At 32.2% G+C, this 14,330-nt stretch overlaps 1 protein-coding gene across 4 annotated transcripts in view; it reads left to right on the forward strand.

Moving 5' to 3' along the window:
* Positions 1–14,330, forward strand: part of PTBP2 (polypyrimidine tract binding protein 2) — an 84,161-nt gene that overhangs the window by 46,114 nt on the left and 23,717 nt on the right. For all 4 annotated transcript variants that reach the window (XM_036846712.1, XM_036846693.1, XM_036846703.1 and 1 more), the window contains exons 6-8: positions 885–1,049; positions 1,141–1,251; positions 9,096–9,291. In XM_036846712.1, the coding sequence (XP_036702607.1) occupies positions 885–1,049; positions 1,141–1,251; positions 9,096–9,291 (472 nt within the window). The remainder of the gene's footprint in view (positions 1–884; positions 1,050–1,140; positions 1,252–9,095; positions 9,292–14,330) is intronic.

The following is a 14,330-nucleotide window of genomic DNA, read 5'->3' on the forward strand; positions in this document are numbered from 1 at the left end:
GGTTTTCTGACCCCAGATAAGGTAGAAAGAAATTATTCCTTATCAGTGAATCTGTCAGTAATAATAGGAAAGGCATAATAGTAATAAAGGCAGTCTTTTTGGAGCATTTAACATATGATTTAGTTGACAGATTTTCTAAAAATACTGTATTTTTTCAGTTCCATATATATATTTTTTCACATTTTAAAATCTCAGAAATCAAGATGTGTCTTATAATAGTTGATCTGTCATGGTTTAATTATCAATATCTTACTAGTCCTATGTAAAATAATAGTGTATTAGATACCATAACATGTATGGAAAATATTCTTCATATTTTATTTTGAAGTATTCCTGAAAATTTTATAGCTTTGTAGTATGGTATACATCAATTTCTGTTCTAAAAATTTTGGTTTCAGAAGTTATGCTAGTATGAAAAAAAGACTTAATTTGTAACTGAATATTCTTCTTCTCGGATTTATTGGAAATAATAAGGTTTATGGGAGTTCTTTTGGATAATCTAGTAATCCCCTTGTTAAGGTTTACTATGTGCCTTTTTTATGGAATGAATAATGTTAAAGTTTCATTGTTCTCTAGAAGTTTCTGTTTAAAACATTTTCTGAATCTGTCAGACTACATCTTGTTGTTTTGAGAATAAATTACACTGACTGTCTTTCTTGTTCCACATTGGTCCCAAACCCTAGATAATTGTTTTGAAGTAAATACTAGTATAATACTTGAATTATAATCCCTGGCTCATGGCAGGTGCTCAAAAGTATTTATTGAGTATTAAATTTTATTTAATCTATATGTGTTCTAGAAAAGAATTTAATATTGTAACGTGTAGCAAAGTATAGGTGAAAATACCAGGAATGTTTCTAAAGTGCTTATCTTTCATTTTTTAGCGTGCTCAAGCAGTTCTTCAAGCTGTGACAGCTGTCCAGACAGCAAATACTCCTCTTAGTGGCACCACAGTTAGTGAGAGTGCAGTGACTCCAGCCCAGAGTCCAGTGCTTAGAATAATTATTGACAATATGTATTACCCTGTAACACTTGATGTTCTTCACCAAGTAAGTTTAGTTTAATTTGCATGTTTATCTATAAAATTGAGAAATAATAACACAGTAGATAAAATTTGTTTTGATTTTAATGTTTTAACAGATATTTTCTAAGTTTGGTGCTGTATTGAAGATAATCACATTTACAAAAAATAACCAGTTTCAAGCTCTTCTCCAGTATGGCGATCCAGTAAATGCTCAGCAAGCAAAACTAGTAAGTCTAGCTTTTTTTTGAGAGAGTGGCAGATTTTGTGTTTGTAATTTTCAGTGGCAGATAATGTATATGTATATACACATATATATGTGTAGCTAATGTTATTAATACTGACATAACTTAGCAATACCATATAGCATTTTAGATGGCACACATTATTGTCATTAAGATAGTATTAGAAAAGCTTAGTATTTATGATAAAAAAAATGTTTATTTTTAACATTACTCATATTTGTAGTTATCTGTAATATAGGCTTATATTTTGCATTTTTGTTTGATTTAGGTCCAGAAGTTTTGTGCTCTTGAGGATATAGCAGGATTGTATTGTGCATGCATACCTGTATAAGATTTTACATTTTCCAGTGGGAGTTTCAAAGTAATTAATTTAGCTATAAGATAGTTTGGCTGAAATACATCAATAGACGTGTGGCTCAATACTATGATAGGCTCTCAGTCTATTTCCAGTATTCTTTTTAAGTATTTTTTTAAAAGATAGGTTTTTTGAATAAGTTCTTAGTCTCCCTTTTATTCACATTACTTACCTTTTTGTTGTTGTTGTTGTTATTTTATATGGACGGTAAGAAACTGTTCAAAGCAGTAAAATCTACCCCTGTCATAGCTACCACTGAAAACTGCATACCATATCTTTGTTTCTAAATGCCTAATCTTCTGTTTGTGTATCTTATTTAAATCTACCTTTGTCTGTCTCTTTAACTTCTTGTGCTGTAGTATCTCATTTTTATTCCATTATTAAAACATTAAATATTTATTATTAAACCATTAAATCAACTGTCTCTACTTATATTTGTCTTACCTTTTTTCTCCCTTTCACACTTTTACTTTCAGACTAATTATGGTCTATTACTTCAATACTTCCTCCAGATCAAGATAGCTTGTATGGAACCAGGCCATTTTTAATTATTGTTTCATTGCATTTCATCCTTAGAATCTCATTTGGGGAGCACAAATAGCTTCAGGTAGCAGAAAGGCTTTACTAGTAATAATAGCATAATTGAAATGGTTTACCAAGTGCTGTTGTCTCATTTTTTTCTGACTACTCCGTGTTATAAACAGAACAGGAATTTTTCCTGTGTTACAAGGGGATGCTAAGATTTAAAGAAGTAAATTACTTATAATGTACCCTATCTGTAAAGTTGACATTTTTTTAGTCTACTTTTCTCCAGTGTGTTGCTACTCACTGGTTCCCAATTGCATGATCTAATCATATTATGTTTCCCTTTTCAGCAATTAGAGTTCTTTAAAAAAAAATAATTGTCTTTCCTAACATGCCCCAGCCCTCCAACTTTGGAGCTATTTTATATTTAAAGAGTTACCAAAATCATTGTGGTATGAGGTTTGATGAATAGCAGACAATCTAGAAGCCATGTTCTCGATGGCACTTTTCACAGCTTCAAACAAATTTAAATATAGTGTGCATTTTTCTTAATATGGAATATTTTCTTTGTCATTCCCTTCTGATCCAGAGGAGGAGTATTTGGTAAAGGACCAGTGAAATGGAATTTGATTCAGAATTAATACTGCATTTGGGCTCTACAACTCAATGGGGAAAGTAGTTTATATATATCTTTCAGTATTTGATAGGTTTTCATTTAACCAGTCTTCTGTGCACAGAAAATAAGCATTACACTTGGTGTTTGTGAATGTTTATATACACTCAGTTCTTCTCTGCAAAGATCTACAATTGTAATTCTAAGAAAGTAGGTAATAATTAAGCTTTTATTCTGGTGTCTGAACTCAACTATATTTCACTTATTGGAGAAGGAAAAAGGAGTTTGTTTCCTAAACTTGCTTGTCCCAATTTCTTTTAATCCAGATTCCTGGTTTAAACATATACTTTTGATGACTCCAGTCATTTTTCTTGATGCCTTTATCTGGACTGTGGACTGTACCTAGAGAATATCACATAATCTAACCAATTGGTACCAGTTTAAATTCTTCAGCATCAACTACAAATAGGCCCTCTGCTTGCAAAATCTTACCACATTTCTTCAGTCTGTTCTCCCATTTTCCACAATGACTATATCGGATTGAAATTTCTCTTTCCACCAAGTCTCTCTTCACTCTTTCTTATGACCTTGCCTGCTGCTTCTCAGAAAAAATAGAAACTATCAGATGGAAACTCCATCAGTATTTCTCACAAAATCTACTTATACCCACACATATCTGTCTCTTCTAAATAAAAGGCATAGGTATTTCTAAGACCAGTAAACACCAGATACCATCCTCTTCTGCCTCTTAAGAGCCTTTGCATTTTCATCCCCTCTTTCTCTTGTATTTTTCTCTTTGTTGGTTACTTCTCACCAGTGTTTCAAGTGTGCTTAAGTGTTCTCTCATTTTTTAAATGAATTTACCCTTAATTCTGTATTCCATATATCTGTCCATCTAACACCTTGTCTCTCTTCCCTTTTTTCATTTATAACTAGACTTCTTAAATAAGCTGTCTTTATTTGCTGTTAATACTTATTATCCTCTTCTTATTTCTCTACTTAGAGTAATTTGGTTTCAGCCCCTATTTATCCATATTTTTCTCCCTCGTGTCACCAATGATCACTAGAGTAGCTAAATCTCAACAGAATTATTCAATCCTTATCTTAACTAACCTTAGGTAACATTTGACATTGAACCTTTCTTTCCCTTTCTTAAAATCCTCTTTTCTCGTGGTCTCTGACACTTCTCACCTATATATATCCCACCTCTCTGTCCCTTCCTTGTTATATCCCTCCCCTTCCACCACGGGGACTTCAGCTGTTACACACAGCTCAGTTACACCTTTGTGATTCTGACAGTACTCACATCACTTTTTCTAGCTCAGACCTCTTCTAAGAGACCCAGATTAGGAACCCATGGACCATGGGGCACCTTCAAACTTAGCGTGTTCAATTAACTCCTGTCACCACCACCCCTCACCACCAAAAATATGAAAGCCTGTATTTTCTATGTCAATAAAGGTCAAGGTACTATGAATCTAAGAAACAAGCCAGAAAACATTGAATCTTCCTTTATTCCTCTTCCTTTCAGCTTAATACCAAATAGTACTGATTCTAGATCCTAAATTTCTGTTGAATCTATCCTTTTGTCTCCAACTCTCTTGCCATCACCATAGTCTAAGCTAGTGTCATTCGAAGTGTTGGTCTTTGATGCTACAAGGAGCTTGTGCCAAAATACAAATCAGCATACTTTTAGCTATAGTTTGTTTAGTGTCAGTGTTGATAATAAGTTTGGACACAAGCTTCTCTTCATGCAGAGTGACTTGGGTTGCTAGTCCAAGAACCACAGTTTGAGTAGCACTGATCTAAGCCATCATCTCTTAAATCTGTGCTTCATTGGCCTTCTGACAAAACTCACCACTTTGAGTTTTAAGAATGACCTCAAAGTCATTTCTTCCTTTCTCAGTGCCCTTCAGTGACTGATTTTTGTCCTTAATATAAAATTCTCCTTCTTTAACATAGCTTATAAAACTAAATCTTGCCTCTCCAGTCTCATCTTCCACCTCTTTAACCATATTGGACTTCTTTAAATGCTTGCATATGCTATATATTCTCTGATCTCTGGGCTTACAGCTTGCTGTTCTGTTTGCTGAAACTGTTCTCTCCATCTCTTTATGCCCAACTTCTACCTCTCTTTCAAGTATCAGTTTAGAAGTCTCTTCTCAGAGAGGTCTTTCATAACCTTTCAACTAGATTGGATCCCTTCCTTTCTTAGTTCTCACCACTGCACACCAAACTTATAATTACTTAAGTGTATTATCTGTTGGACTATAAGTTATATATGAGTGAGTATCATGTCTACTTTGTTCCCTGCTACATTTTTAGAACCTAGCATAGTGTATGGTGTATTACAGGTATTAGGGCTTTTTCAACCTGTGTCACAACTTTCCCAGCATCTGGAGTGCTGTAGATCCTTCCAACCTTTCAACCATCCATGTACATCTCGGTATATTATAAAATGAGTTGGTTCTAAACTTTGTAATTCAGTTTGCTGTATTTTTATGCTTGTTAAAACAGTAGAGATCATGTAAAATTTATAGGTAAGGAATAAGAATTTGGGAAGAGAATCTCAAGCCTGCTTCTCCACTTCTATAATGATTGTTGTTCAAATGAATGAGAGAATGACAAAATATTGCTTACGCCCTGGGAATTCATTTAGCAGGCATAGTGTACTTTTAGGTTTGGGGCAAGAGAATTATAGTATTCTTTAAAGTATGGTCCAGAGCCCATTCTTATCAGACTGTGGTCCAGATACATTCTTATCATATAGATTGCTTATACAGAATGGGACTCTTTGGCTATCCTGAACTAACAGTTCTAATCTTTGGGGTTGGGAGCCCACTACTCTGTTTTGTTTTGAATGCCCTGGGAATCCCTGCTATGTAAAGGCAGCTTGAGTGACAGAGCCAACCAAACTTTCCATATATTAGTTATGATCTTTGGCAATTATTTTCAGTTAATTGGAATTCTTTCCCCCTAGCATTTTGCTTTATAAGAGAAGAGCAACTCGGAAAAAAACATATTAACAGTGGAGTTTTATTAGTAAGGGTTGGAGGGGAAAAACGTAACCATCTCCTAAATTTGTCCTGAGGTTGGCTTTAAAAACCTCTTAAGTCAACAGAAAAGGTAATGTATATTGAGGGTTGACATTTAGGGTGGTAATCACAAGTCATTGTAACAATCATAATTGTCAAGTAAAAAGTAAATTGTTTTAAATGATCTTCACATTTATTAAAGAAAATGCCCTAATGCATTTTTCAAAAATCTTGTTTATTGTCAAGCAGTGTACTGGGCAAAGATATCACTTACTGTGGCTTTCTAGTTGGTTTCTATATTTTCGAGAAATAGAAGTAATCTCCTTTTCACCTGGACTTTTAAAAATTGTTTTATACAACCCTGAAATTATAACACACATGGTAGAAAATAGCTGTTTTTGTTTTTATGTTATTAGAGACACCTTTTCAGGTGTGTTATCTATTTCTATTAGGAATGTGTACAGTTGACACTGGACAGTGACACTGTGTCTTTTGGAAATCCTTTAATATGGTCACTCTGTTTTAATATGCAAGTGGATTGTTTCTCATTAATGATTCCTTCCAGGAGAGTGTATTTCATTAGTTTCATTGGTGGCTTTTCCTGTTTTTAATCCATATGCAATGTTTTATTGTGTTGTTAATTATACATTCTGTATTTAACGTTTTTACTGAGTTTACCATGTTTTTGCCATAAATCTTATACTTCATATGAAAATACTTTTTCCTGATTGTTTTTGTGTACTCCAAACCTTCCCTTTGCATAGACACATTTGAGAGGCCTTTCTGCAAATTAACTTGAGCTTTTACTGTCAGAAATCTTTGCTCTAGCAAGATCACTGCAATCCCGACTGCTGAACACAGACTGACTGGTGTGCTGCCATTATTTCCTGGAATTTTGCAAACACATGAGCTTGAAGTGAGCTTGCATATATAGTTTAATTTGATTTTTCTCCTTACCTCATTTGTAGTCATCTTACCTCAGCCAGCTATTGAAAGTGCCTGGATTTCTATTCTCATGTATCCTCAGCTCTTGTTCCTCTCGTATGTTGCTAACAGGTGATTTTAATTTACATATTGTTTCCTGATTTCTCTAGCTTTTGTATCTTAGGTATACTTGTGTATCTTCCATCTACATAAAGATTTTTTTTTTTAATTAAAGGAAGAATGTCAAAGGCTTCTAGAGGGCTTTCTAGCAGTTAGCATATTCATTGTAGGTATTTGGCAGTCAACCTCATTGAAAGAACTCAGCCCCAAAGAAACTCTGCTTATTGTGAAGTTAGTGATTTTGTGTCAGTACATTACTTTTTGCATTAATTTAGATAATATGACCCAAAGCCAGGTCTTTTCTTACAAGATATCAGATTTTTTGTATGATGTTATTGAAATAGTCACCTAAGAGTGAATTTTGCTGTTCATCTTTTGACGTTCATATATTGGGGAGAGATACAGATTCTATTACTTGGCTCAACATTTCCCCTATAGGAATGAGTAAATGAAGACCTATTTTCAATGCTTTGTTTGCCTTTACAGCAGAGTATTGAATTAATACTTATATTATTCTGGCTGAGAGAGTTGATACTTGGCTTTCATTCTCATGTGATGATAGGTACATTGCCTAATTCAAATATAATTCAAATCCTGATGTGTATGTAGTCCCTTTAAGTGAGTTTTCACCAGTAATGTATTGAAATTGGTGAACTTGGGTTGAATTGTGTTTTTAGGTTAGTTTTTAGCTTGGTAAATATATTCACATAAATCTTAACTTTTTTTTGAGTTTTATTTTATTTATTTTTTTATACAGCAGGTTCTTATTATCTGTTTTATACATATTAGTGTATACATGTCAATCCCAATCTCCCAATTCATCCCACCACCCCCAACACTTTCCCCCTTGGATAAATCTTAATTTTGTATATTAAAGGAACGGGTTTTCTTTTGTTAGAGTGGGAATATTTTAATTATAAGCTTTATATACATAAGGAGCTCTAGAGGTTTACTTTTTCCGTAACAGGGCACTCTTGATTATATTTAAGTCTGTTTCAGTTACTTTCCTTCTTCAACAATGTGACAATTAAAATAGTCATACTGAGGTAATACAAAAATTCTCTTTCAAACATCAAATGTGAAAAATATGTTGGTCTACTATTAATATAGTTCTGGTTTTACACACTTAATAGATCTTGGTCTGCGTGATCTATTTATGTATTGTTATCAGAAGAATTGTTTTCATTTTTGAGGTGAATTATAGAGCTAAACATGTTCTTCATTTCTGGACTGTTATTTTATACAGTAAATGTTCATTCTTCTAATGAAAAATTAACAGTGTGTTCCCCTGTTCTCTAGTTCGTTCCAGGTTTCTATCCAGCTGGAGTAGCATTGGTGATTATATAGGAACAGAAAAAAACATAATCATCAAAACAGCAGCACAGTCCTTTATAATTCATGATATGCTTTTACATATGTGATCTTTTATCTAATCCTCATAATCCTGCAAGGAAACATGGCAGCCATTGTCATCTCTGTTTTCCAGGTTCAGAAAGATTCTGAGATTCAGAAAGGTTAAATAACTTGTTCAAGATGACCGTTCAACTCTAGAGTTTGTACTCCTTCTATTCCAGAACTTTCCTGGGATGACGTTGAATTTGCTTATTCAGCAAGTTATTCTGATTCAGGTTGAACAACCTAGGTTAAGGAAGATAATATTGGATTGGCCAAAATGTTTGTTGGGGTTTTCCTTAATATGTTATGGAAAACCCAGACGAACTTATTGGCCAACCCAAGAGTTTTTGCTCATTTCATGGTAGTTGCTATTATGCATCATAGTGATATTTATTTGTCTTGAGGCACCTCATTTAATGTGGCATCAAACAGAAGTTACCTTATACCTATACCAATTTTTGTAAGTGTTACCATCCAGCAAAAGATATGTGTATAATAAAATTAACTTTAAAGTATTGTGCAGACTGTAATCGTACTACTTTGGCAGGACTGACTATATTTGTGACCCTTGTTAATTTTTTTAAATTAAAATATCTGCAGATTTTTAAAATTAAAAGTATTAGCACATATGTTTAACTGGTTGTATTTTAGATTTAGGTAACACTTTTCTATTTAAAGAAGATAGTATTTGTGGAAACCAATATATGTACAGCTGGGATAGTAAAGAACAGGGTATGGAATTTGATCCCTTTCCTGGCGGCTTTTATGTGCAGTTTTTCATTGTTGAGTTTTATTGTCAAAGTCATACTTTTTCTAATTTTTATTTCTTAAGATTGCTGATGTATTTTGTTCACTTTTACAGGCCCTAGATGGTCAGAATATTTATAATGCTTGCTGTACCCTAAGGATTGATTTTTCCAAACTTGTGAATTTGAATGTAAAATACAACAATGATAAAAGTAGGGATTATACTCGACCTGATCTTCCATCTGGGGATGGACAACCTGCATTGGACCCAGCTATTGCTGCAGCATTTGCCAAGGAGACATCTCTCTTAGGTATGATTTTTATTGTCTATACCACTTTTCTCCCATTTTGCCAAATGGGAAAGTGCCTGTTAAACTCCAGTAAGTATAATGAAATCTCCCATTTTGGAATTTAAGAAATTAGGTTTCTCCCCCCATCAGGTAAGAAAGCATGTGAATGCTGTTGGAAGAAAACCCTAAATTCATAAGTATAATGAAAATTATATCAGTTATATTCTTTTTCACCACTCTCATCTTCTCTCCCAGAATAGAAGAGGAAAAGCTCTAATGAAGAAATACTGTTGAGTTCTTAATAAAATATTTACACTTTAAATTGAAGTCATGCTGTCTAGGGGCCCTTGTGCATATTCTTTAGGGCCAATCTAATTGTTTCAATTTAGCACTGCACAAACAATGAAAAGTTAACAGATGCAACATATAATGGGAGTAGGTGTATAGATTTTTTCAAAGCATATTATACTCTCTTTTAAACAATTTTAACTAGAAAGAACTTTATATAAAATTTATTTTGGTATTTATCAGTATTTGCATTTTGTCTTAATCATTGTATTTCACCTCATTCTACAATGGATTTGACCCACCTAATCAAAAAACAAAACAAAACAAAAATTTGCAACTAATAGTTGACAGAGTCAAGATGAAGAAAAAATAAAGGAAAATGTTATTTTGTAAGTAAAATAAGTGATTTATAATTTAAGATGAAATTTTACAGTTTTATTTGATGTATTCAGGAAATTCTTGGTTTCTGAAGTTTGTAAGATTATCTTTAAATGAGTGTTTCTATACATATGGAACCCAAGATTGATGAGTCACAAACTAGTTCTTACAGTTTAGTTTATGTTCATCAATTAAAAAAGGAAAAGCATTAGAATGAAGTAATTTTTGGAAATATTTACTTACTGTGAATATGTAGCATGTGTTATCCATTTATAAATATGTAATATAAGTGATACATCTATGAACCGACACACACTAATGCACAAGAGGAGCATTTGATATGTGAAATTAATTCTGGTAATTTTAGACAAAACTGACCCTTTATTCTAATTGTCTAATACATCTAAGCACAAGTCATAGCAGTTTATCATGACCATAATAGATTCTTTAGGTTGACAACATTCTTTCTTGAGAGAATCTCTATCACTGTGTGGGGATAATTTAAGGCTTTATTCCCTCAACTTGGCTTGTAAGTAGATAATATTGACTATTACATGGTGTACCATTTTTTCAAGTCAAGAGTGAGACACTAATGAGTGATACATGGCCTTTGCTTGTAATTGTTACTGTGAATTCTTACATTTTTTTTTTTTTTACATTTTTTTAACTGATAGAAATTATTTTATAGAAAAGACAAAAATCAACATTTATTGAAGAGCTTCTATGTCATAGGCATTCTGCAAGTCACTTAGCAGATACATTATTTTATCCTTAAAATAACCAAAGTAGAAGATGACAACAAGATTTTTTATAGTAGTTTCTAAGAAATTTAAAATATTACATGCAACTCATTAAAGAAACAAGGGTAAAATACCAAGAAACTTCAGCTAGCGTCAAACATATGACCATAATAATCACTTTCTTGGACCCTAAGAGCTATGTGTGTTTGCTCATTTGGGTGTAGTTAGATGAGTTCGTATGTGTTTTTGATTCTGGGTGGAGTCATGGTTAGAGGGAATTCATCATCATTTTCCTTGTAATCTCATGGCTTTGATGGAATTTTTTTAAAGTAATAATAATGTCTTCCTCATAAAAGATTATGAAGTTATGCCATAACTAACTTCTGTCTTATTCAGTGCTTTTATCATTTTTCAAGTGTTCTACATTTTTGCATTAAAAGAATATGAGTAAAGTTGCTCAGTTCTTAGTAAATAAATTCGTCTGGTGTCTTCTTCCAGCTCTGTCTTGAATATTTTAATATAATATGCTGGCATACCTCGTTTCATTGTGCTTCACAGATACTGTTTTGTTTTTGTTTTTTAAAAACAAATTGAAGGTTTGTGGCAACCCTGCATTGTCAGATGATGGTTAGCATTTTTTAGCAATAAAGTATTTTGTAATTAAGGTATATACATTTTTTTTAGACATAATGATGTTTACACACCTAATAGACTACGGTATACTGTAAACATAGCTTTTATATGCACAGGAAAACCATAAAATTTGTGTGACTCACTTTATTGCAATACTTGCTTTATTGTGGTGGTCTGGAACCAAAGCTGCAGTATCTCCAAGGTATGTCTGTATTTTTGTTTCTGTGCTCTGCCTGATAAGAACAAGGAAAATATTTTGTAGTGAAAATATGTGAATTTACCTTCCTTTACTAAATGACTTCATCGTTTACCTGTTATAATGGTTTTACATCTTAAAACTGGGGTTTTTTATTTTAAATGTCTGCAAGTAGTTTTTGAAAGTGGGTGAGTTACAAGTTTTAAAAATCAAATAATGGAATTTATAATTTATGAGATTACTTATATTTTGATATTTTTTTCTTTCTATGTAAATACATATTTTGTACAAAATTAAAATCACACTATTTGCAGTTTTGTGTTTTATTTGAATTATTCTACTGAGAATTTTTTGGAAAAATGATAATTATAATAGCTTCATAACATTCTAGTGGATATATAATACTTTTGGAAGTATGTTGGACATTTAGTCTACTTTCATACTTTTCATTAGTATAAATGGTGCTGTGACATTTAGTCTACTTTCATACTTTTCATTAGTATAAATGGTGCTGTGACAAAACACCTGTACATAATTTTTTGTCTCTTATTTACTTAGTCTAGATTCCTAGAACTAGAATCAGTGGGTCAAAGAAAATGTTAAAGCCTTCTGAATCTTGTTGCAAATTTCTTTCTAGAATGTTGATGTTAATTTAAACTAACATGAATGGTATATGAGGCTGGCTATTGTACTTCTTCCTCTACCAGCTTATTATAATTGTTATTATTTTATGAACTAGTTTATAATTTTTCAATGCTTATTAGGTACTTACAAGTCTCTGAATTGGTTGTCTGGATTCTTTCTATTAGGATGTACAAAACGTAAAATGTATATTAAGGATATTATGTTCATATTTGGTATGAGCTAAGCATTCAACTTTATACTTATATTTTAGACTGGCTAGTTACGGGAAAATATTTTAAAATAATTCATCACAATCCAAACGTTTCCATTTACAGGACATTAAGGTAACTTTTTTTTACCCGCCACACCTTTGGTGGGTATTGTTATCTTTATGAGGAACCACTTACTGTTTTGCTTTTTAAAGTAGTCATGAAACACTCTTAATAGTGACATACACTGTTGCGTTAGTGAGGTCATGCCTTCTGGAATGGTGACTACATTTTTTTCTCTGTTTATTTGCTTCTAGTGATATTTAATAAGTCAGGTGACTTCAAAGTACAACAAACTAATATTGATAGGATCCATTTCCTGCTTGAGTCTTCCTCAAAGAGTACTTGTCCAAAATGAAATAATTGCTCGGTATCCTTTTATTTCAAGGATTCTGTAAGAACACAGATACTAGGTGATAATTCTTTTCTGCTAAATATTTAGGGGGATTCACTTTACTTTGTATGATTTTTATATTATATCCTAGCACTTGACTAAATTTAATTAATTTGGAATCAGTATTATAAATTTTAATTGGTTTATTTTACACAGTAATTTTTTAAGACTAGCATTCTCGGCTTCCTTTTTTTAGTGCTAGGGACCACAGTGTCTCCAAAAAATGTAATTTATTCAAGAATGGAGACTGAGTGCTTTGTAATTAGTTAGAAATCTGACATTTAAATACATAATCACAAACTTGGCAGACTATTAGTTATTCACATATTCTACATCAAAGAACAAGGTGATCAAAAATCCTTGAGATTATAAATTGAGATGTCATTATAATGACCATTTTATCATGTTTAAGAAGTGTAGTTAATTTATTAAGGGGTGGGTCACGTTTAGAAAAACTGCTAGAAGTAATTAATTTTTCATGATCATGTTGTCTACATTTTAAAAATTAATGCAGATAATACGTACAAAGAATACTTATTTTAGAGCCTTCTGTGTAGTTTGAGTTAATAAGTAGCAGCCGTTCTCATCATAAGGTTTTAACAGAAAAGCAAAGCAAACTTTGTATAGGATATCTTCTGAGGTGAAAATAATTGGTAATTGAGAACAGATATAACAACCATTTATTCATAAGGGTAAATATGTAGTTCTTGTAGATCAGTGTTTCTCAAACTTTCCTGCACATCAAAATCACCAGGTCTTACCCTAGACTGAGAATCCCTAATGATTAGTGGGTTTCTAATTTTTTAAGATTCCAGGATTCCAAGATGTAGTGGGAGTTGAGAATTACTGCTATAGAGGAAAGTTTGTAGTTTTTTAGTGAAGTTATTAGTGTTCTCATAAAAACATACTTTATACCTATTGAGCCAGTATTCTAATACTTTTCTTTATTCATGCCATGTAAATCTGTCTTGGTATCAGGTACAATTCCACTGATACTGTTTAGCTGTTAAATTGAATTTGGTTTTCTTTTCTATGTGTTTATGATGCATAAAATTAACAAGTAAACTTTTTTTAAATATATTTTTTAAAACTTACTTTAAACTTAATATTTTAAAATTTATTTTTAAATGACTTCTGAAAGCTTTTGTTTTTGTTACTTTTGAATGGGTTATTTACATGGTGTTTTTTTTTAAGTTTTTATTATCAAAGACTTCAGTTATCATATCCATTATCTCAGTTCACTAGTTCCCACACTTGTTTTATCTGTTCATTTTTTCTTTTGTATTTTGAAGCAAATCCTTAACATCATGTCATCTCAAACATTACCATAATTTCTCTAAAATAATGACATTTTCTTACCAAGCATACCTGATCAAAATTGATTAAAACCTGATTATCATACCTATCAAAATTGATGATGATTTCTTAATGTTGTTGAATACCAGTCAATCTTGCATTTCCCCAGTTGTCTCAAAAAATGTTTTTTAAGCATTGGTTTGTTCAGAATAGGATCTTCTCAGGGGCCACACATGGCATTT

Source organism: Balaenoptera musculus, chromosome 1, assembly GCF_009873245.2.
Source record: "Balaenoptera musculus isolate JJ_BM4_2016_0621 chromosome 1, mBalMus1.pri.v3, whole genome shotgun sequence".
Classification (NCBI taxonomy): Eukaryota; Metazoa; Chordata; class Mammalia; order Artiodactyla; family Balaenopteridae; genus Balaenoptera; species Balaenoptera musculus.